This window comes from Castor canadensis, chromosome 2, assembly GCF_047511655.1.
Source record: "Castor canadensis chromosome 2, mCasCan1.hap1v2, whole genome shotgun sequence".
In the NCBI taxonomy this organism is placed as follows: domain Eukaryota; kingdom Metazoa; phylum Chordata; class Mammalia; order Rodentia; family Castoridae; genus Castor; species Castor canadensis.
Window position 1 is genome coordinate 167,836,898 of NC_133387.1, and position 24,229 is coordinate 167,861,126.

The window sequence follows — 24,229 nt, forward strand, 5'->3', positions numbered from 1 at the left end:
ACACACAAAAAATTAATTAAAAAAATTAAAAATCACCAAACTGAAACAGAAAATTAGAAAGTAACACCTTTGGCAAGATATGAAGAAATTAAGACCCTTGTGCATTTTTGGTAGAAATGTAAAATGGTACAGCCACTGTGAAAAACAGCATGACGGTTCCTCAAAAAGTTAGAAAAGAATTTCCAAATGGTCAAACGATGCTACTTCAGGGTACACAGTAGACCCCTGCTATCCACGGTTCCAAGGGACCACTGTGGAGGAAAACCAAAAGCATTCAGGACTCAAAGAGTCCAGTGCTGCACAGAGGGGACTGGACTCTTTTTTCATACCACCATCCAACTTCTGCCAGGATGGACCACACTTCAACAAATCTCAAATTTTCAATTTATTATTCAATTAAAAACATTACTTCCCCTTTTGGCTTAGGAGGATTACCATAACTTTGACCTTCCATTTGGGGCAGCATTGGCTTTTTGGGAATCAGATTTCACAGAATTCAGGGCAGAGAGCCACTCAGCAGATCCCACAAGATTTAAACACTCCTGATGATAACAAGGGACTGGCTGAGAGCTTCACACCCACTGTGGAGCCAGTGGGAAGTTAAAATTTTTATTTTTGAGAGTTCTTTAGACAGGAAGGTCCTCTTGGGGTGTTGGCAGCAGTGGAAGGAGGAAGACATCAGGAAAGGATGTAGGAGGGTGAACATTGTGGAAGTATTGTGTACTCCTGTGTGAACATGGAAAAATGAGACCTGTTAGAACTATTCTAGGAATGGGAGAAGGGAGATAAGGAGGACGATGGAGGGGGTGAATTCAGCTATGATATATTGTAAAAATTTTGTAAGCATCACAATGTACTCCCGTACAACAATAATAAAAAAGTAAAAAAAAAAAAAAACCTGGTGGGACATGGAGTGTGGCTCAAGTAGTAGAACACAAACTATAAAGCCCTGAATTCAAAACCCAGTTCCACACCCATAAAAAATTATTTTTGAAACCTCAGTTATTTTATTCTTACTGACATTAGGAGAAAAAGTCTCACACTCACACTAAAAATCCCAGCTACACAGAATAGGAATGAAGTCTGGGTTGGTAAGGCCCACCTTCCCATTCCTCTCTAGTGCAGACACCCACGTGCTCACTCATGCACACCAGGGCTGCACCAGGACAAAAGGGCCTTGAGTGTGACAAGAGGTGAACTAGTTCACAGTAAACTAAGGGCTTCACCCTCTGAGGTACAGGTAGAGGTTTTTCTAGCCGACACCCACCTGCCCTCCAATACCAACAGGTGTTGGGGACTTGACCTCCAAGTTCCTTCCCCAAATACACTCTGCCAAACCTGGCCCATCAGCCACCAACTCCTAGGGTTGCCAGGCAGTGCCTGTCACACACATGACATTCAGCTTCACTCACGAAGGGAGGGGACTGGTTACAGCTACAGCACATTGCTATAATATAAGAATTGTGTTTTAATCTACAAAGCAGAACAATTTCAAGGACTGGTTATCTCTCCTACCACTGTACAAAATCAGTTCTCTTTAAAAGAAGAAAACAAGTTGCAGAGGTGTAAATGAGCACAAGTTTCTTTCTTAGTTTTTGTTTTCATAGCTAAAGTCCAAGTTGTTTCTAATTACAAACCTTGAGTTTGAAACTTTCAGAAAAACTGTCTCACGTATCACTTGGCTTATTTACAGAAACAGAAAACAGACAGAACAGAATCCAGCGAGAAAACAGCAGGAAGGTCACCATGAGTGTTACCAAGGAAGGGAAAAAATGCACTTTAATCAAATATTCTTATTGCTTTTGTTTCTGGATGCTAGAAACTCCTAGAACAGAGGATTCAGTGGTCTTGGTTTTGGCAATGCTGAATTAAATTCAGGGCGTCGAGCTTGCTAGGTAAGCGTTCTACCACTAGAGCCACACCCTGCGGTTCTTAAAGGGTTTTTTTTTTTTTTTGAAGTTTAAGATATGGTTTTGATGCAAGATTTCCAGGCATTTGGCTTCTGTGGATTCTTGTTCTCAAGAGTTTAAGGAATTAAAGTTGGGAACACTGGCAGAGTTACAAGAAGTCTTTATTGGAATAAAGTGATAGTAAAGGCTGCTCAGAGTCAAGCAGAGGAACCCAGAAACTGGAAGTCTGCTGAAATGCTTTGGGTTTCTCTTCTTATTCCCCTTTTAGCGTCCCCTTTCCCCCCCTCTACTTCCAAAGTTCACTTGTCCCCAGAATATGCATTTAGCTTCCGCTTCTTGCTTGCTTTTGTCACCTTGTCCTCTACATGTTCTTGCTGCAGATAGGAACTTTTGAGAAAAACCACCAGCTTTTTCTTATTGCCAGTGTGGAGGCTGGCGCTCTGTGTCTTCTCCCTGCAAGTCTTGATACACAGGAAGGTAAGAAAAGCAGGCTGTCAGCTCAACCTTGGAGCAAAGTCTTTACAGAACTGATGGCATTATTGACCCCAGGATGGGGTCTGCAAAGCCAGCAGCACTATACCCTTTCAGTTTTAAAAACAAATATGCAAACCAAGAGACATATCACATGAATTATATTGGCCTACAGTTTTCCAAAACTGATGAAAGACACAACACTACAGGTTCCAGAAGTTCAGTGAACCCAAAGCAAGATAAGTATAAAGACCTACATCTGGGTACGTCATAGCAAAATCAGACTACAGAGAAAGAGAAATGTTAAAACACCCAGGTAAAAAGGAACATTACCTTCATGGGAACAATAATAAAGAACAGACAAACTTACAAAGAAGAAGAGTGCAGGCGAGCCTTCAATAAAACAACGGAAGGCAAAAGATGAAATAATACCACCTTAAAGTGCTGAAAGAAAACAAATGTCAATGTAACATCCATCCTAGAAAAATGCTCTTCTGTTGACTCAGGATTTGCTGTGCTCCATTTGGAACAACCACATAAGCCCAAGGGGCATGACGCTGATTGCAACAAGCAGACACAGAAAGACAAACCTCCTCACCTGTAGGTGGAATGTACAGAAGCTGAGCACACGGAAGCAGAGAGTGCAAAGGTAATCACCAGAGTCTGAGGGAGGGGAGAGGCAGGAGATGCTGGTCACAGGGTGGAGTTTCAGGTAGACATGGGAAAAAGTTTTTGAGATCTATCACACAGCATGCTGACTACAGTTAGTAATGATGTGGTGTGTATTTCTAAATTGCTAAGAGAGTAGATATTAAAGATTGAACCTCACACATACACACAGACAAATGAGTATATTAAGTGAAGGGTGTGTTAATTAGCACGACTTAGTCCTTCTGTCATGCATACATAAATGACACATCACAGAGAAGGGCTGAAGCAGGTAGCTCAGTGGTACAGCCCCTGCCTAAGATGAGCAAGACCCTGGGTTTGATACTCAGCACTGCAGAATAAATAAAGAAATAATGAATAAAAGTAACTTTTCACGAGGTGTGTACCACACGGTAGGAGGAAGAAGGATCTTCAGTTTTTTTTTTTTTTTTCATTTTTCTTTTATTATTCATATGTGCATACAAGGCTTGGTTCATTTCTCCCCCCTGCCCCCACCCCCTCCCTTACCACCCACTCCACCCCCTCCCGCTCCCCCCCTCAATACCCAGCAGAAACTATTTTGCCCTTATCTCTAATTTTGTTGTAGAGAGAGTATAAGCAATAATAGGAAGGAACAAGGGGTTTTGCTGGTTGAGATAAGGATAGCTATACAGGGCATTGACTCACATTGATTTCCTGTGCGTGGGTGTTACCTTCTAGGTTAATTCTTTTTGATCTAACCTTTTCTCTAGTTCCTGGTCCCCTTTTCCTATTGGCCTCAGTTGCTTTAAGGTATCTGCTTTAGTTTCTCTGCATTAAGGGCAACAAATGCTAGCTAGTTTTTTAGGTGTCTTACCTATCCTCACCCCTCCCTTGTGTGCTCTCGCTTTTATCATGTGCTCATAGTCCAATCCCCTTGTTGCGTTTGCCCTTGATCTAATGTCCACATATGAGGGAGAACATACGATTTTTGGTCTTTTGAGCCAGGCTAACCTCACTCAGAATGATGTTCTCCAATTCCATCCATTTACCAGCGAATGATAACATTTCGTTCTTCTTCATGGCTGCATAAAATTCCATTGTGTATAGATACCACATTTTCTTAATCCATTCGTCAGTGCTGGGACATCTTGGCTGTTTCCATAACTTGGCTATTGTGAATAGTGCCGCAATAAACATGGATGTGCAGGTGCCTCTGGAGTAACAGTCTTTTGGGTATATCCCCAAGAGTGGTATTGCTGGATCAAATGGTAGATCGATGTCCATCTTTTTAAGTAGCCTCCAAATTTTTTTCCAGAGTGGTTGTACTAGTCTACATTCCCACCAACAGTGTAAGAGGGTTCCTTTTTCCCCGCATCCTCGCCAACACCTGTTGTTGGTGGTGTTGCTGATGATGGCTATTCTAACAGGGGTGAGGTGGAATCTTAGTGTGGTTTTAATTTGCATTTCCTTTATTGCTAGAGATGGTGAGCATTTTTTCATGTGTTTTCTGGCCATTTGAATTTCTTCTTTTGAGAAAGTTCTGTTTAGTTCACATGCCCATTTCTTTATTGGTTCATTAGTTTTGGGAGAATTTAGTTTTTTAAGTTCCCTGTATATTCTGGTTATCAGTCCTTTGTCTGATGTATAATTGGCAAATATTTTCTCCCACTCTGTGGGTGTTCTCTTCAGTTTAGAGACCATTTCTTTTGATGAACAGAAGCTTTTTAGTTTTATGAGGTCCCATTTATCTATGCTATCTCTTAGTTGCTGTGCTGCTGGGGTTTCATTGAGAAAGTTCTTACCTATACCTACTAACTCCAGAGTATTTCCTACTCTTTCTTGTATCAACTTAAGAGTTTGGGGTCTGATATTAAGATCCTTGATCCATTTTGAGTTAATCTTGGTATAGGGTGATATACATGGATCTAGTTTCAGTTTTGTGCAGACTGCTAACCAGTTTTCCCAGCAGTTTTTGTTGAAGAGGCTGCTATTTCTCCATCGTATATTTTTAGCTCCTTTGTCAAAGATAAGTTGCTCATAGTTGTGTGGCTTCATATCTGGATCCTCTATTCTGTTCCACTGGTCTTCACGTCTGTTTTTGTGCCAGTACCATGCTGTTTTTATTGTTATTGCTTTGTAATATAGTTTGAAGTCAGGTATCGTGATACCTCCTGCATTGTTCTTTTGACTGAGTATTGCCTTGGCTATTCGTGGCCTCTTGTGTTTCCATATAAATTTAACAGTAGATTTTTCAATCTCTTTAATGAATGTCATTGGAATTTTGATGGGAATTGCATTAAACATGTAGATTACTTTGGGGAGTATCGACATTTTTACTATGTTGATTCTACCAATCCATGAGCATGGGAGATCTCTCCACTTTCTATAGTCTTCCTCAATCTCTTTCTTCAGAAGTGTATAGTTTTCCTTGTAGAGGTCTTTCACATCTTTTGTTAGGTTTACACCTAGGTATTTGATTTTTTTTGAGGCTATTGTAAATGGAATTGTTTTCATACATTCTTTTTCCGTTTGCTCATTGTTAGTGTATAGAAATGCTAATGATTTTTCTATGTTGATTTTATATCCTGCTACTTTGCTATAGCTATTGATGATGTCTAGAAGCTTCTGAGTAGAGTTTTTTGGGTCTTTAAGGTATAGGATCATGTCGTCTGCAAATAGGGATATTTTGACAGTTTCTTTACCTATTTGTATTCCTTTTATTCCTTCTTCTTGCCTAATTGCTCTGGCTAGGAATTCCAGTACTATGTTGAATAGGAGTGGAGATAGTGGGCATCCTTGTCTGGTTCCTGATTTTAGAGGGAACGGTTTTAATTTTTCTCCGTTAAGTATAATGCTGGCTGTAGGTTTGTCATATATAGCTTTTATAATGTTGAGGAACTTTCCTTCTATTCCTAGTTTTCTTAGAGCTTTTATCATGAAATGATGTTGGATCTTATCAAAGGCTTTTTCTGCATCTATTGAGATGATCAAGTGGTTTTTGTCTTTGCTTCTGTTAATGTGGTTTATTACGTTTATTGATTTTCGTATGTTGAACCACCCCTGCATTCCTGGGATGAAGCCTACCTGGTCGTGGTGGATAATCTTTTTGATGTGTTGCTGAATTCGATTTGCCATTATTTTGTTGAGGATTTTTGCATCAATGTTCATTAAGGAGATTGGCCTATAGTTCTCCTTTTTGGAGGTGTCTTTGCCTGGTTTTGGGATAAGTGCAATAGTGGCTTCATAAAATGTGTTTGGCAGTTTTCCTTCCCTTTCTATTTCATGGAACAGTTTAAGGAGGGTTGGTATCAGTTCTTCTTTAAAGGTCTGATAGAATTCAGCAGAGAATCCATCAGGTCCTGGACTTTTCTTTTTGGGGAGACTCTTGATTGCTGCTTCAATTTCATTTTGTGTTATAGATCTATTCAGGTGATTAATTTCCTCTTGGTTCAGTTTTGGATGATCATATGTATCTAGAAATCTGTCCATTTCTTTTAGATTTTCAAATTTATTTGAATATAGGTTCTCAAAGTAGTCTCTGATGATTTCCTGGACTTCCATGGTGTTTGTTGTTATCTCCCCTTTTGCATTCCTGATTCTACTAATTTGGGTTTTTTCTCTCCTCATTTTAGTCAGGTTTGCCAGGGGTCTATCGAGGATCTTCAGTTTGAGGACAGCCTGGGCTACATAGCAACACCCTGACTCAAAAACAAGTATCAGCATACATCCTCTCCATAACTACATACAATATTTGCCAATTAAACAAAAACATTTAATTAATGCTTTAAATATTCTAATGAGAACTTTAGGGCAGAGAGCATAAGTCAGTGGTACACTGCTTAACTAGCATGTACAAGCCTTGGGTTCAATTCCCAAAACTGTAAAACTTGAAAACTAAAAACCAACAAATCCCAAAGTGTTCATGGTGAAGACAAATATTTTGAAGTAAATGTTAAAGTAATTTCTTTATGGAGAATGCAGATGATCAAAAAAAAAAAAGACATGAAAGTTCAAAAGCACAGAAAGTGCAATGTATAAATAAATACAGACTTTAAAATAATATCCATGTGTTTTGGGTTTAAGTCTGTGAGGAAGTAAAACAATGTAGCATAATAATGGTATATCAAGAAGGAAAGGGGGAGTGAAACTAAAAGTAGAAGATTCTTGATTTGATTGTGGAGCTATGTAACAGAGTGCCTGGCAAGCATAGAACGTATTTATTCATTTATTATATATAGTTATGTGAAGAAATTAGAACCCCATATGTTGATGGGGAGAATGTAAATTGGTGTAGACAATATGGGAAAATAATTCAGCAATTCCTCACAAATTAAATCTAAGTGTTACTATATAAGCCAGGCCTGGTGGTACACACCTTTAATCTCAGCTACTTGGGAAGTGGAGGTAGATGGATCTCAAGTTGGAGGACATCCGGAGAAAACACATCAAGACCCTACTCAAAACAACAACAAAAAATCAAATAAAATCGAATGTCCTGCGGGCATGGCTCAAGTGGTAGAGTGCTGGGGCAGCATGTGCAAACACATGTCCCTGGGTTCAGTCCCCAGGCCACAAACAAATGATAAAAGAAGCTCCTATAAATATGGTCCAGCAATTCCACTTTTGACTATGTACTGAAGAGAACTGAAAATGTACGATGCTAAAACATCTTATCTACAGCATTGAAAAAACTATCTTTAAGATTGTGGGGTGTCACAAGAAACAAAAATATTCAGAAGTCAATAGGCAAGGCAAAACTTACTTCTGCAGAAGGGTGCAAACAAGGAAGTCTGGGAGGCATGCACACCAGGCAGAAGTCCACAGGGGTCTGATCTGAGACCATGCTGTCCCTCTCCGGCTCTGGATTGGAGGTTTGGGTCTCACAGTCTACATATTTGGCTACTTAGAAAGAGGCCAGGTCAGGAGGAGGTTTTGGGAACAAAGAAGTTTCAGAGAAGCAACAACTGGTTTTGGTTATCAGGTCCCTAACCAGGGCATCTAATGGAATTCCTGCCTCAACACAAGGGAGGATAACAACCCTTTGTTTTTAATAGAAACTTTTATCATATGAAGCTAAGTTCATGAAGTGAGGCTATGGGAAGTGAGTTAGTAAATCAGTTATTACTGATTAAATTCTTTGACAGGAAACACCTGACCTAAGCTGATTCTTATATCATTCATAATAGGAAAATGCTGCCAGGCACTGGTGGCTCATGCCTGTAATCCTACCTACTCAGGAGACAGAGATCAGAAGGATCATGGTTTGAGATCAGAAGGATCATGGTTCCAGCCAGTCCAGCCAGGGAAATAGTTCACGAGAGTCTATCTCTAAAACCCTTCACAAATATAGGGCTGGTGGAGTGGCTCAAGATGAAGGTCCTGAGTTCAAGCCCCAGTACTGCAAAATAAACAAATAAATAAAAACAAAGTTTCCCCAGTCAAGTTCAGCTAAAATTCCTCAACTTCAATTTGCCAATCTCTATACAAAAAGAATGTTGTCATTGTTTTGGTTTTGGCAATACTGGAGTTTGACCTCAGGGGCTCATGCTTGCAAGTCAGGTGCTCTTATGCTTCAGTCACCACACCAATCCCAAGAGTGCTGTATTAAACCAGAGTTTGACGAAGAAAATTTCAACAATATCTGATGGTAAAATAATAATGTCCCCATGAAAATCAGCCACTTGTTCATATAATGTCATGTTGTAGTGGCCAGAAATTCTTTGCTGTTCTTATTGTCAAAAATTGGATACAAAGCCAGATGTAGTGATTAACGCCGTGATTCTAGCACTTGGGAAACAGAGGCAGGGGGATCAGGAGTTCAAGGCTAGCCCGAACTACATAGTGATAGGTTATGTCTCAAAAACAACAACAACCAAAACAAGTACAAGAAGAAGACAGAGAGGAAAATCTACCACAGGTAGTGGTGCACACCTGTAATCCCAAATACTTGAGAGGCTGAGACAGAAACATCATTCAGCCCAGGAATGTAAGACCAGTCTGGGTAACACAGGGAGCCCTTACCTCAAAACAAAATAAAACTGAATATATTTCCTTCCTCCCATAACTTTGTGTTGATGTTTGACTTTCTGACCAGTAGTGTTGCAGAAATGACAGTGTGAGAGTAGTTCTGGGCCCAGCAATTAAGGCAACTTATAGGAACACTTTTCCTCTCTTAAAGCCAGCAACCATGTAGGAAGTACAGTTGCTGAAAGACCACTGTGCTGTGAGGACACAAAGAAACATAGGTGGGACAATGCCCATTGGCAGAGCACCAGGCATGTGAGTGAAATGCTTTCCCACTATCCAATGCAACCAAGTGAGTGACTGTAAATATGGCAACACAACAAGGAGTGATGAACCCCTAAGCAAAGCCTGCCTGAATCCCAGACTCCAGCATCGTGAGAACCTCAGCCATTGCTGCTTCAAACCTCTGAGCTCTGCGGTGGCTCTTTCACAGCAGCAGATGGTGAAAACACTGTGCCTTCTCCACCTCTTCATGCCTGGCCGCCAAGACCCTATTTACATCCTACAGTGATGCGTCACAGGTCTAGTGTTAATCACTTAATCAACCAGCTAGAACTGAGTTCAAGGTGAGTAGTGCAGGTGGCGTATTCACTTGGTGTCCTGTGCACAGACATTCGGTCTCTACAGGGCCCAGAACAAGTCAGGCGCTATTTTCAAATAGGCACTCAGGGCTGGTGTGGTGGCAAGTGCCTTTCATCCCAGCTATGCTGCAGGCATGGGTAGGAGGATGGCGATCTGAGGATGACCCCAGGCAAATATGTAAGACCCTATTTGAAAAATAACTAAAGCACGAAGTGGTAAAGCACTTCCTAGCAAACTGAAGGCCCTGAGTTCAAACCCAGTGCCACTAAGGGGAAAAAAAATAGAGAAAAAAAGTTGTTCCCAGAAGATGGCATGATTGTCTCCTGTTGGATTTAGCAAAGTTTGCGCATGGCCTATTCATCTCAGAGACCCTTCCAGTGCTTTTAGATGTAAAATTATCTTGCTGTACTTCACGTGGAATTGCTGGGGAGGGTGGAGCTGAAGCCTGGACTCTACCAAGACTTTTCCGACACAGGACCCCACTCAGCACTGCCAGATTTATGACTTGCGCAGTGCACGTGTCAGACCAGAACACGCAAATGTCACATTGGTACTCCAGAAGGCCAAGAGGCTTGCAGACCCTGTGCCCTGCCTCTGTAGCCAGAAGTGTAAGGTATAGCATTTTGTCTCACTTGGAAGCAAATATCCCAGTATGTCCCAGACCCCTGGACTCCTAAGAACTTGATTGAAGCCGAGCTCCTGCCCACAATAAACCTTTCCTCTTTTAAATTGTTCTCTCAAGAATTTTGTCACAGCAACAAGAAAAGTAACAAATACACATGCCCTCCAATGAAAGTCATGGAAACTTCCAGCAACTCAATTCAGGAAGGACTACAAACATCTCAGACCTTTCAAGAGTGAAGGCCTCCGTCACTCCACCAGACAAGAAAACCCTCAGCAGTGGAGGTGCTTCCTGAGGACAAGGGAGTGTGGAAAGACTCACAGAAGAAGGTAAATTCCATTATTCCCATGACACCTGTTGCAGAAAACGGATCTATAATTTGCATGGCCATTTCTTCCTTGTACTGTCATCGCTAAGTTCCTGTGTGTACACGCACGTGTGTATTCTTATTAGTTTTCTTCCTGTATTACCCCATCGTATAGTGCAAGTATGTACATCAATTGTTAACTTCACATCGGAGTATATATGTTACGGGAGGTCAAAGACACGTAAATCAAGATCTTGAATCTTCTGCTGGGGAAGTGGTTGTTTGTTTATGTTTGTGCACAGCTTTGGATCATGTTAGGTGGAAATACGACTTTGGTTTTGCTTTTGTTTTGTTTTGTTTTTTAAATAGATGTGCATGGTGCCAAGGTGACCTGGCTGAACTGTGATAGGAACCTTTAGGAATCAACTTGGCTAAGCTGTAGTTCTGTTAAAACAATTGGATGGAAGTCACACGGAAGGCCATGTGACTAAGGTGTCTCTAATGTAATATAGACAACTGAAACCTAACTCTCATTTTCTGTTAGTAGGAAATTTTCAAATAATAAACCTTGAGCTCACTTCGGAAGCACATATACTAAAAGTGGAACAATATACAAAAGATTAGCATGGCCCCCACTAAACTATCACCTAAAAATTCATGCAGCATTCCATATTTAAAATATAAAAAATAAATGAAACTGTCTGGGCATGAGTAACTCACACCTGTACTCCTAGCTACTTGGGAGACTGTGACAGGAGAATCACAGTCAAGGTCAGCCTGAGCAAATAGTTTGCAAGATTCCATCTCTAAAATAACCAGAGCAAAATGGAATGGAAGTGAGCCTCAAGCAAGACAGCTGTGTGCAAATGCGAAGCCCTGAGTTCAAACCCCAGTACAAATAAATGAATGAAGAAAACTTAAGGCAATTGCTTAAACTTTAACCATTCAAGTAACCTTTTTGCTCAGCTTCTACATTCTGTCTAAAAGAGTTTTCCCTTCAACCACCTGCACCCCAGAGCAAAAGCACTTCAGCTTGTTGATGCTCATTGATGAATCACTGCCTGTTCAAGTAACCTGTAAAATTATTAATTACTCCAACACTAATCTAGGTATGTCTGTGAAGTTTGTTGTGGGTGTGGTTAATATTCATAATCAATTGACTTAGAGTACAGAAGATTTCCCTTGATACTGTGATGGGCTTCATCTAAACTATTGATGATTTTAACAACAAAAATGAGATTTCTAGCAGAAAAATTCTGCCTCAGAGTACAGCTTCAGCTGCTAGCTGAGCTTCCAGCCTGCTCACCAGATCTACAGATTTCTGAGTTCACAGTCCCCACTGCCACATAAGCAAAGACCTTCTGATCTCTCTCAGATCTCTGTCTCTTTCTACACTAACACACACACACACACACCTGTATTCTGTTCTCTGGAGAACACTGATGGATATGTCATTCTAGTAATACTATTACCTTACAAATAAAAACAAATCCCCAGGTCCTCCAGACAAACAATTACTTAGAAAGTTGAGAAAATTAAATTGGTATCAGATTTCTTAGCAGTTCAGCACAAAAAATGTCAACATTCTCTAGAAACTCCAGGATGGAAACCAGGCAGGGAATGTGTTTTATATCCAGAGATGGACTTCTGACACTGCAGCATGTGAAGAGCCCTGCCCTGCAGTCCTGACTGGACTGAGAGCAGTCCAGTGAACTTATGCAGACTATGAAAGAAACAACTCTGAAGTTTGCTGGGGTGGTCTATAGGGCAAATAGCAAATAAAGACACATTTAGAGAGGTGGGGAAAGTGACAGATTGGAAGCATCAGAAAGACAATTATAAATATATATTCACCAAACATCACCACACCCAATTTAATAAAACCAATGCTATGAACATAAAAGCACAGAAAGAGCCTAACACAATAATAGGTGGATGACTTTTATACCCCACTATTCCCAATATATATGTCATCCAGATCAAAAAAAAAATCAACAAGGAAACTGTCGAATTAAATGATAGTATAGATAAAATGAACTCACCAGACATCTATAGAATATTCTACCCAAGAGCCTCAAAATACACATTTTTCTCAGCATCACATATCTTTATCCAAAATACCTCATATTTGAGGATATTAAGCATGTCTTAAGAAAAGAGAAATAACTTCGTGCCAGGATCAAATGTCTTATGACTGTAATCCAGCTACTCAGGAGGCAGACATCAAAAGGATTGTGGTTCAAAGTCTGCCCAGCACAACTACTTAAGGAAACCCTATCTTGAAAATATTCAACACAAAAAAGGGCTGGTATAGTGGCTTAAAAGGTAGAGTACCTGCCTAGCAATTTACTCCCCACCCCCAATAAAAAGACCTTCCTAAAATTTATCACACCACAACATAATAAAATGGAATCAAACCATAAGAAACTACAGAAAAGACTCAAACACATGGAGACTGAACAATTCACTGCTGGATGATCAGTAGGTCATCAAAGAAATAAGGAAAGAAAAGAGAACAATACCTAGAATCAATCCAGGCACTGGCTCATGCAAATAATCCTAGCTACACTGAAGGCAGAGAACAAGAGAATTACAGTTCAAGGCCAGCGTGGGCAAACAGTTCAAGAGACCCTATCTCAAAAATACCCTACACAGAAAAAAGCTAAGTGGTAGACTGTGTGACTAGCAAGCTTGAAGACCTGAGTTCAAACCCCAGTGCCACAAAAAGAAAAACAAAAAATCCTAGAATTAAATGAAATACAATTTATGAGAAACTCTGGGGTATAGCAAAGGTGGTATGAAGAGAAAATTTTATACCATGAGTGCCTACATTAAAAAATCAGACTTTGAGCACATGATAAAAGTGAGAGCACACAAGGGAGGGGTGAGGAAAGGTAAGACACCTAAAAATTAGCTAGCCTTTGTTGCCCTTAATGCAGAGAAACTAAAGCAGATATCTTAAAAGCAACTGAGGCCAATAGGAAAAGGGGAATAGGTACTAGAGAAAAGGTTAGATCAAAAAGAATTAACCTAGAATGTAACACACACTCACAGGAAATTAATGTGAGTCAACTCCCTGTATAGCTGTCCTTATCTCAACCAGCAAAAACCCTTGTTCCTTCCTATTGTTGCTTATAATCTCTCTTCAACAAAATTAGAGATAAGGGCAAAATAGTTTTTGCCGGGTATTGAGGGGGTAGGGGGAAGAGGGAGGGGGCGGAGTGGGTGGTAAGGGAGGGGGTGAGGACAGGGGGGAGAAATGACCCAAGCCTTGTATGCACATATGAATAATAAAACAATAAATAAATAAATAAATCAGAGAAACCTCAAACAAATAAGTAACTAATAACTCACTTTGGGTACTTAGAAAAACAAAACAAGGATAGAAATTAATGAAATGGAGACTGGAAGGATAACACAAAGTATTGATAGAACAAAGGATATATTCATTGAAAAGATAAAAACATTGACAAACCCTCAGCCAAACTAACCAAAGAAGAAGGAAGAGGACCAAATTAATAAAATTAGGGATGGTAAGGTGATATCATCACAAATACCAGTGAAATTCAGACGATCATTAAGGAATACTTAGAAAACCTACATGTTAATAAACTAGAATTAGTGGATAAATTTCTAGATGCTTATGACCTACCAAAATTGAAACGAGGAAATATAAACCACTTAAACACATCTATAACAAGCAGTGATTGAAGCAGTAATGAAGGATGTCCTCACAATTAAAAAGCCCAGAATCAGACGAATTCATTGTTGAATTACCAGACTTTTTTTTTTTTGGTGCTGGGATTTGAACTCAGAGCCTCATGCTTGCTAGGCTGGCACACTAACTGCTTGAGCTGCTCCATCACCCTCCAAGTCATCACACCTTTAAAAAAGAACTGACACCAATGTGACTCAATTTATTCAATAAAGTACAAAGAAAGGAACATTACCAAACGCATTCTATGACGCTGTATTATTAACTTGATACCAAACTCAGGAAACAACCAAAGAAGAAAATTATAGACCAATTTCCTTAATGGGAAGAGTTGTTAAAATTCTCAGTAACACACTTGCAAACTGCCAGGCAGGGGTGGCTCACGCATGTAATAGTAGCTACTTGGGGGTAGAGATCAGGAGGTTCGTGGTTCAAAGCCAGGCTGGGCAAATAGTTCACAAGACTCTATCTCAAAAAAACTCTTCACACAAAATGGCTGCTGGAGTGACTCCAGATGCAGGCTGTGAGTTCAAGACCCAGTACTGAAAAGAACAAACAGAAGAGAGAGCAGAAGATTTGAGGTTGGAAGTCAGCCTGGGGAATTACCTGTGCCCGTAGGGGTAGAGTGACTGCCTAGCAACAATAAGGCCCTGAGTTCAAATCCCAGTAAAAACCCAAATATTGAAGCTCAAAATTTTAGTGTGCTGATATAAAAGTAGAACCTAATTCTCCCTGTCTGTAGTAAAAAAGCAGTCTTAATATTCCTTGGCTCTTTGTAGCATTGGTAAGAAACTGGCTTAAAAGAAAGATTTGTATGTAGAGCTCTGTGTCCACACTTTATCTAAATATCCAGCAAACGTTTACAGAATTAAAAGTGTGTAAGTTTAGTTCATGTAAAAAAGAACAAAAGAAAGAAAAAAACAACAAATGCTGGCAAGGATGAACAGAAGCAAACGCTTATGCACAGTTGCTGGAAGGTAAATTAGTGCAGCCACTGTAGAAAGCAGTATGGAATTTCCTCAAACATGAAAACTACAACTACCATCTGACCCTCTGTCCCACTGCTGGGAATATATCAGAAGGAATGTAAGTTACCTAAAACAGACACCTGCTCCCCATATTTATAGCAGCACAGTTCACAGTATCCAAACTACTGAATCAGCCTAGATACAAATCACTGGATAAAGAAAATGTGGTGTATGTACACAATAGAGTATTATTCAGTCATAAAACACAATGAGCTGGCACCAATGGCTCATGCCTGTAATCCTAGCCACTTCTGAGGCTGAGATTGGGAGAATCCTGGTGGGAAGCCACCCAGGAAAAAAAATTTTTTTAGGTAAACTTCTCGTTCCAAAGCTTGGTGGAACACTGAGACCAGGAGGATCATGGTTCAGGTCAGCCCAGGCAGAAAACCTTTCAGAGAGCTCAGGTCAACAGAAAAGAGCTGGATGTGATGATTCACACCTGTCACCACAGTAAAATTAGGACATCACAGTCCAGGCTGGAATGGACAAAAAGTGAGGCCTAATCTCCAAAATAACCAGAGCAAAATGGTGTGGCTCAAGAGATAGACTACTTTGCATGTGCAAAACACTGAGTTCTAAACACAGTAGCAACACAAAAAAAGTATTTCATTTGCAGAAAAATGCATGGAAGTGGAGATCGTCATGTTAAGGGAAAAAAAGACTGAGGAACATAAAACTGTGTATCTCTCTCATACAAGACGAGTCCTAAAATAAATGCATCCACAGGAGTGTAAAACAGGGACTGTTTGGAAGTGGGAGCCAGTAGAAGAGCCAGAATGAAAGAGGGGAACAGGCACGAATAGATCAAAGTTTATATGCACACATGAAAATCACCAATCAAAGCTGTTACACTGATTAAAAAGGGGTGAGGAAATAAGAATAGGAGGGGGTAAATTTCATCAAAGGACATTGCATCCATTGATGGAAATAGCACAATTAACACACACTAATCAACACTAATAAAAAATGGACATCTAATCAAAGAAATAAATGAAAAAAAATTTTGTTTGGTGGAACAGGGGTTTGAACTCTGGACTCCATGCTTGCAAAGCAGGCACTCTTCCACTTGAGCCTCAACTCAGGTCCTCAGTGAAAGTTTAGTAACAAACACAATAAATAGCATTAAAGCCAAGCTGCTCCCCCATCCTCACCCCAGCTCAGTGAGGCCAGCTCCACCCCAAGACGCTACACCTGAGAGCTCAGGAAGCCTTTGCCCCAGCTCCAGCCAGAAGGAATTCTCACCAGGGCAGCAGGAGATCATGGTTCCTTGTTCTGCCCCACTACTCTTGGTAAAGCAAGTCCTGTCCAGTGCAGTTGGGAGGAGGGGACCCACTTCATAACTCTGCTGTACTGATGGGAGGGAGGGTCTGCCTTGAAGGCAGTGTGCTGAAAAGGCTGGAGCCCTGCATGTCACCTTTGCATGGGCCATGAGGTGACGGATCTACGCCAGAAGAGACCAGAGAGGATCCCAGGCTCCTGCCCTCAGTCCCACACTGAGCACTCGGTGCTAGAGCAGGAGTGTCACATAGTGAGAAGCTACCATAGTCCTCACCAAGCACCAGGTTCCAAGACCCAGATTTTGCAAAAAACTGGTATTTATTGAAGTTTAACAGCTGGGTGTGATGAGGAGAAGACAGGGAGAGAGCACTACCAAAAGAGCTGTCATCCCACACTGACAGTTTGGTGGGCACCAAAGCTGTGCCTCATCTTCACGATGTTAAGAGGAGGGGAATCCTCAGTAGAAGACTCCAGTGAATTGCTAAACAAATAAACAAGCCAATAGCCAGGTGGCTCACACCTGTAATCCTAGCTCAGGGGTAGAGATCAGAGGATAATGGTTCAAAGCCAGCCCAGACAAACAGTTTGGAAGACCCTAACTCAAGAACATCCATCGCAGAAAAAGTCGTGTGGAATGTCTCAATGTGTAGGCCCTGAATTCAAGCCCAGAATTGCAAAGTAAATCATTACATATATATATCCATAAGCAAATAACAAACACTCGGGGAGCCAGTGTCAGTACACAAGAAAGCAAAAGCTTCATGACATCAAATTTGGTGACTTCTTAATTGTGGCATCAAAGGCAAAGAAAAATGAAAAGAGAGATGAATAGACCTTCATGAAAATTTAAAAGTTTTGTGAATTCAAGACTAAATAAAAAGACAATTCAAAATAAGGATGTAGCTCAGAGGTAGAGTGCAAGGGTAGTATGTGCAAGGTCCTGGGTGCAAATCCATCAGAGGCACAAGGACGAAGGTAGGAGGAAGGTGGAAGGAAGGGAGGAGAGAAGAAGGGAAAGGACAGGTAGCAGGGAAGGACAGAAAGAAGGAGGAACAAATTACAGGAAAGGATTTCCTGAGTCTTAAAAAGACAAGGCAGTTAAGAGATTTGAGGAAACATTAGAAAACCATACATTTGACAAATCATTGATTTATACAACATACAGAAAACAATAACTCTAGTACAAAAGAAGCAAACAATGCAATTCAAAAATCGTCAAAAAACGTGGATAGACATTTCTCCAAAAATAAGAATGAAAATAAATACACAGAAAATTGCTCAACATCACTAACCATTAGGGAAATGCTAATCTAAACTATATCACCTCACACCCAGTGGGTGCCTACACTCAAAACAGAACAAGCCATGGTGGCAGGGCTGTAATCCCAGCACTCAGGAGAGTGAGGAGGGAGGCTCAGCAGACTAAGGCCAGCCTAGAATACATAGGGAGACCCTGTCTCAAAAAATAAATAACAATTAAAAACCATCAAACCAAAACAGAAAATAAGAAAGTAACAAGTATTGGCAAAGAGGTGGTGAAACTAGGACCTTCATGCACTTTTGGTAGAAATGTAAAGTGGTACTGCCACTGTGAAAACATAGGATGGCTCCTGAAAAAATTGAAACAGAATTTCCAACTGATGCAATGATGTTACTTCAGGGTAAACAGTAGACTCGTGGTATTTGCAGTTCCAAGGGGACCACTATTGAGGATAAACTGGGAACTTTCAGGATGCAGAATTCAATGCTGCACAGAGGGGACTGGACTCCTCTCCCATACCACCATCCAACCTCACCAAGATCTCACATTTTCACTTTATCATTCAATTCAGCACATTACATTTACCTTGGGAACACTACCTCAACCTTTACCTTACATTTGGGCAGCATAGCCTATTTGGGAGACAGATTTTCACAGAATTCAGGGCAGTGTGCCACTCAGCAGATCACACAAGATTTAATCACACCTGATAATAACAAAAGATGGACGGAGAGCTTCTTCACACATCCACTGTGCAGCCTGTGGGAAGTTCAGATTTTTGTCTTTGGAAGTTCTTTGGACGGGAAGGTCCTGTCTGGGGAGCAGGCACCCGTGGAAGGGAGGAGGACATGAGTAAAGGTTGTAGGAGGTGAATGTGATGGAATTACTATGTACTTACGGATGTAAATGGAAAAGTGAATCCTGTGAAAGTAATCCAGGAATGGGGGAGGGGATAAAGGAAAATAATGGAGGGGGTGTATTCAACTGTGATGTATTATATATTGGTACGTGCAAAATGTACCCACTTACAATAATAATAGAAAAAAAAGTAAGAAAACTTCTTTGGGTCTGGGAGTGTGGCTCAAATGGCAGAGCCCCAAGGATAAAGACCTAAGTTCAAAACCCCAGTATCACAAAGAAAATCTTCTTGATAGCTCAGGTGTTTTCTTCTTACTGACATTAGGAGAAAAAAGTCTCACACTCACACTAAAAATCCCAACTAAACATGGTAGGAATGAAGTCTGGGTTGGGGAGCCCCAGCTTCCCTTCTCTCTAGTGCAGACACCCAGGTGCTCACTCATACATGCTAGGGCTGCACCAGGACCAAAGGTCCCTGAGTGAGACACAGGTGAACTGGTTCAGACTAAACTAAGAGGCTTCACCCACCTGGGGTGCAGGTAGAGGCTTTTCTAGCCCACACCCACCTGCCAGCCAATACTCACAAGTGTTGGGGTTTGACCTCCAAGCTCCTTCCCAGCTCCACTCCGCTAAGCCAGGCCCTTTAGCCACATCTCCTAGGGTTGCCTGGTCAGTGCCTGACACACACATGACATTCAGCCTCAGTCATGACGGGAGGGGGTTGGTTACAGATACATCACATTGCTAATAAAATAAGAATTGCATTTGTCCAGAAGGCACTCCGGCCCCTCAGGAGGGCTGTGGGGACCAGACCCAGCACCTTGTCACCCAGGCATAACCTAACTACACAGCTAATGAATGCCTCGAGAACCACATTTACAGTTAAAGACAGAAACCAAGAAGGACCTTAAAAGATAATTGAGTTTAAATACAAAACTATTTTTTATTTTGTCAAAATGTTTTAATTTTTTTGCTATTAATTTAAGGTGCATGCATTCATATTTCTCCAAACAGGATTGGTTGTTGTTGGGAGGGTTGGCTACCTATGGCCATCAAACAGAGCCACTGTCCAGTCCAGCTAGCCACACCCAGGAGCCTGGAGACTACAGTTAAGTCCAGCACCAGGAAGAGTGGCCACAAATGCACTTCAGTTTTTCCTTCAAAGGAGTCAGGGCAACACACCTGAGCAGCAGACAGGACACAGGACAGGCTTGGAAGATCCCATCCTTGAGATGGTAAGGTGAGGAGGGAGTGGAAACAGTAGGCTACAGCCTGCCTCCTATTGGGGCTTCTCTCCTGGACCGAGGAGTCAGGACAGGGACGGAAGCTATTCCTTGCAATCGTGCTGCCTATGGGCCTGCAGTTGCTATCAAACCACTGGGGTCTTGGATGCCATTCCAATGTGAAGTGAAGGGGTCACTGGTCCCAAAAGAACAGCTCTGAGCATGCGGTGGGTGGGTGCAGAGGAGGCTTCAAGTCGAGGCTGCCACCCACTGAGCCACACCCAGGGGCAGGGTGCTATGGGCAAAGGTGGGCATGGAGGCATCTCTGGACAGGCTTTGCGCTCAGGTCTGCTGGCCACCTTGAAGGCAAAGGCTGCACTCTGGCCACCTGTGCCCAGGGTGAGTTCTGACTCAAGCCACCCCCAAAGGAAGTGAAGGCGCCTGTGGTCCCGCTCTGGCCAACTCAGAAGTTGAATGATACAGAGGGGGAGCTGGTGACTGGGTGGTCATACCAACCCTAAAGACCCCATGGTCAGCTGGGGACACTGAGCCCCCAAAGAAGAAAGGGGCCCAAGTGCAACCACCAAGCTTGTAGCTACTGCTGTCTTTCCTAGTGGCCTGGGTGGTGGTGGCTACTGAGGAGGTCTGACAAAAGGCCGGCTGCCTGTGGGCTGTGGCATGGAGCACAGAGGCCGAGCCTTTCCCACCTTGGCTCACCAAAGGCACAGAGCCAACCAAGGCTGCCCTGGCACCCAGGCACTGCAGGTGGCCCAGGGGCCCCAGAGTTCACAAATGGGAAAGTACTGCCACAGTGCAGGGCAAGGGCTGGCTTGGGGGCCTCCTGCTGCTGTGCCTTCCTGACCCCGACTCTAGACTGTGAGTCACAGTCAAAGGGACCTTGGAAAGCAGGGGTGGTGGTGATGCCAACGGTCAGTGTCGGCTGACTTGTGATTACCTTGGTGGAGTTGGTGAGGGGGCTGCTGAAGCAGCTGAAGCCAGCTGTGCTGCCCTGCATGGTGGCCATCTCAGCAGCATTGGAGAGAGCCTGGCCCAAGGGTCGGGCTGCTACCGAGGCCTGCAGGGCCCCAGGCTGGCTAGACTGAAGCCTGGACACCATGGCTCCAGGGAAGCTGGTGGCAGAGGCATGGGGAACCCCAAAGAAGATTGGCTTGGAGGTAGAAACCATGGTTCTGGTCGAGCTGCTCCTGCTGCTGGCCGGGCCATTCACCTCAAAGCCATACAAGCGTTTTGAAGCAGAATCTGTGGATGTGCATGCTGTGGTGACAGAAGCCGTGGTGGATGGGCTGGTGGCCAGGCCAGTGAAGACAGGGGCATTGGTGGGTCGAGTAGTTGTCTCCTTCACGGGCGTTGACAAGGGAAGGGAAGTAGGTGGCCCCATGCAGCCAAGGACAGGCTTCAAACTCAAGGTGGTGGTGCCAGTGGTGGCTGAGAGGGTGGAGCTGAAAGAGGCTCCAGGTGTGGCTGAAGGGATCCAGGACATGGGGCTGTCTCTCGTGCTTTCAGGTGGGGTCAGGAAGAGAGGCTGGGATATGGGACAAGCAGAAGACAGGCCAGGAGTGACAGGGGAAGGAGGCTTGGGTGGCCGGCTGCTCTGCACCTCAAACAGGATGCTATTTGGGGTGCAAAGCAGTGGGCCTCCCAACCGTTCTTCCCCCTCCACTCCTGGCATGACTTCTCCTGGCTTCAGGGTAGGGGCAGGGTCCCAGGGGCCTTGGGCTTTTGCAGAGGTCTCATTCTGAGGGGCTGGAAGCACCTTGGTGTTCATGACTGCTGTCATGGAGGAAGCAGGGGGCAGCGCTAGGAAAGGCAAGGATGAAGTGCCTGGCGGGGGACATGGCAGGGAAGAGACAGCAGGGTCCTGAAGACCACTTGTTTTGGGCGTTGAAAGGGCTGAAGTGGAGGTTGTTGAGGCAGGGTCTGTGGAGGCCAATGGGCCACCAGAGCTGTCCATCTTCTTGCAGGTCTCCAGCAGCACATTCAAACTTGAGACCAGGAGAAAGTCCAGCAAGGGAGCAGGACTGGCTGCAGGCAGGGTGAAAGTGACAGAGGGCTGAGTGTCAAGTGACTCCTCAGGAACACAAGTGGAGGCTGCATCAGTCTTGTCCTCCAAGGCCTTGTTAAACCACTGGAACCTCGCCTTCCTCTCCAGGTCCAGGTCTTCTGCAGTGATGGGACAACCAAGCTGAGGAGGCGGAGGCAAGGTCAGTGGAACCCCTCGCCTGCAGGGCAGCAGCCGGGTCTTCCGTCTTCGGCTCCCTGACATGGCAGGTGTGGATGAGGAAGTTCTGGAGTCCTTCTGTGGCCCTGTAGTCCCATCTGCAGCCCTTTCACCCTGGAACTCCTTGGTGGTCCCCCGTGGAGCTGAAGAATTGGATGGATGACACAGCCCCTCTTCTCTTGCTTTCTTGACTGGTCTCTCTGACATCTGGGAGCCAGAGGAGGCCTGGCTAGAAAAGGGGGGTGAGGTGGGACCCCCTTTCTTCCACAGCTGTGAGATGCCTACTGTAGAGCTGTAGGAACTGGTGATGGTTTTGTGGCTAGAGCAAAGGATGTCACCTGTGTGTATGCTTGACACAGAACAGGTGCAAGATCGCTTGCTCTTGAAGTCTTCTGAACTCTGGGAAATGAGGCCTCTCTTTAGGGACTCAGGCTTAGGCACAAAAGAAGCAGGGTCCCCGTTAGCCAGCAGGGGTTCAGATAAGGCATGTTCGGTTGCAATGACATCAAAGTACCTTTTCTTGTGTCCCTGCTCATCAGCGAGTATTTGGTCTTCGTCCTTCACGGTCCTTTTCCTCCTGTCTTCGAGGGCACTTGGTGGCAGCTCCTTTGCACCCGGGTCTGGCTCTGCATGGGCTGCAGAGCTGACCGTGTGCTCGGGCCCTGGAGGACGCGGGCGCTTGCGGGGAGTGGGAATCCGCACGGTGTCCAGGCGGTACAGCATCGTGGAGTTCCGCGCAGACAGCACGGCCTTCTGGTGGTCACCGTCCCAGCACACGGTGGGCAGCGCCCCCAGCACGGAGTAGCGGGCCTGCGGGATCGGGCAGCGCAGTTGAGGCGTGATGGCCAAGTGGCAGGAGGAGGCGGCACAGTCGCTGCGGGGCCTGCGGGGGTCTCGGAGCAGCGGGGTGGGCAGCGACGGGCAGATGTGGAGGACGCGCTGGGCGGACAAGGGCGGCGGGGAGCGCGGGGACGGCCAGTGGCCGGGCATGTCCTGTGCACAGGGCGGCGGGCCGGGCTTGCCCACGTAGCCTCCCATGGAGCGGAGCGGACTTCGGGGTCGGACCTGCGAACGGTGTGCTGGGACCTGCGGCCTTGCGTTATACCTGCGGGCGATGTGATGAGACCTGCGGACGCTGTGGCAAGATCTGCGGACAATGCGGTGGGAGCTGTGATCAGCGGTGATGATGGCTCTAGGGCTTCCGTTGACGTCCACGTGGATGGAGGCGCGGAAATCTGCCAATGATCGCGGAGGCCAAGCATCCCAGCGAGCGGGAATCTGGCGCGCGACACTCAGGGATCGCGGCTCTGCCCCACGCGGCGGGAGCATCCGACATCCACGCGAGCCTCAGCGGTGACAGGCAGAGCAGGGCTGACCTGGCCCGTGCCAATATGCGCTTTGGGGCGCAGCAGCTCTGGAAACCCTTGATCGTTCTGATTTTATTTTTTTTTTTCTTCAGTTGACCTTAAGTTGCAGGCATGGTTGGTAGAACGCCTGCCCTATAAGTGCCCCAGGAGTTCAAATTCCAGAACTGACAAAAACTAATAAAAATAGCTAAGAAGAAATTAAGTCAAATCGATGGCGCTTGGTCAAAACTGCGTGCAAAAAATCCAGGAATAATTTTGACATATGCTATAACATAGATGAACCGTGACACTTGGCTACATAAATGAACCAGTCACTAAAACACAAATAGTAGGTGAAAATGAATTTCTTGAGACCAAGGAATCACTGAATTAATAGAGTTTACTGAGCTGTTACACGTGCCAGGCAGAATAAGGATCAGATCCCTTGGATACCACAGCAGGATGAGGGAGCATTGGAAAAGCATCCAGTGGGCTAGGGCTAAGAGACCATTTGGGGAAGAAAGGCTTAGGTGTTCCCATTGCCCCAGGGGAGCTTCAGCAGAGGAGGAGGGTCCAGGAGGAGCAGTGCCTGCTGCTTCGGAACTGGTTGATCTGTAAGCAAGACAGGAGGCACCTGGCAGGATTGATGGTGTGTGGGTGATGGTTTTCACAGACATTCAGGAATGTCAAAGGCTCTTTAGTTCTTTTTTAGCCTGAGGATTGTAAACTGATTAA

At 44.0% G+C, this 24,229-nt stretch overlaps 1 protein-coding gene and 1 non-coding gene across 2 annotated transcripts; one reads left to right on the forward strand and one right to left on the reverse strand.

Annotated features, from left to right (window-relative positions):
* The first annotated feature begins 11,116 nt into the window (after positions 1–11,116).
* On the forward strand, positions 11,117–11,223 carry LOC141421053 (U6 spliceosomal RNA). The gene has a single exon (XR_012445749.1). It is a non-coding gene; the product is annotated as a U6 spliceosomal RNA (small nuclear RNA).
* A 9,296-nt stretch (positions 11,224–20,519) lies between these two features.
* On the reverse strand, positions 20,520–23,477 carry LOC109674467 (nuclear envelope pore membrane protein POM 121-like). The gene has a single exon (XM_074058923.1). It carries the CDS (start codon positions 23,475–23,477, stop codon positions 20,520–20,522), a length of 2,958 nt encoding a protein of 985 aa, XP_073915024.1.
* Positions 23,478–24,229: the final 752 nt, after the last annotated feature.

Coding starts and splice junctions, on each gene's coding strand:
- LOC109674467 (XM_074058923.1), bottom strand. CDS start 23,477: ATGCTCCCGCCGCGTGGGGCAGAGCCGCGATCCCTGAGTGTCGCGCGC.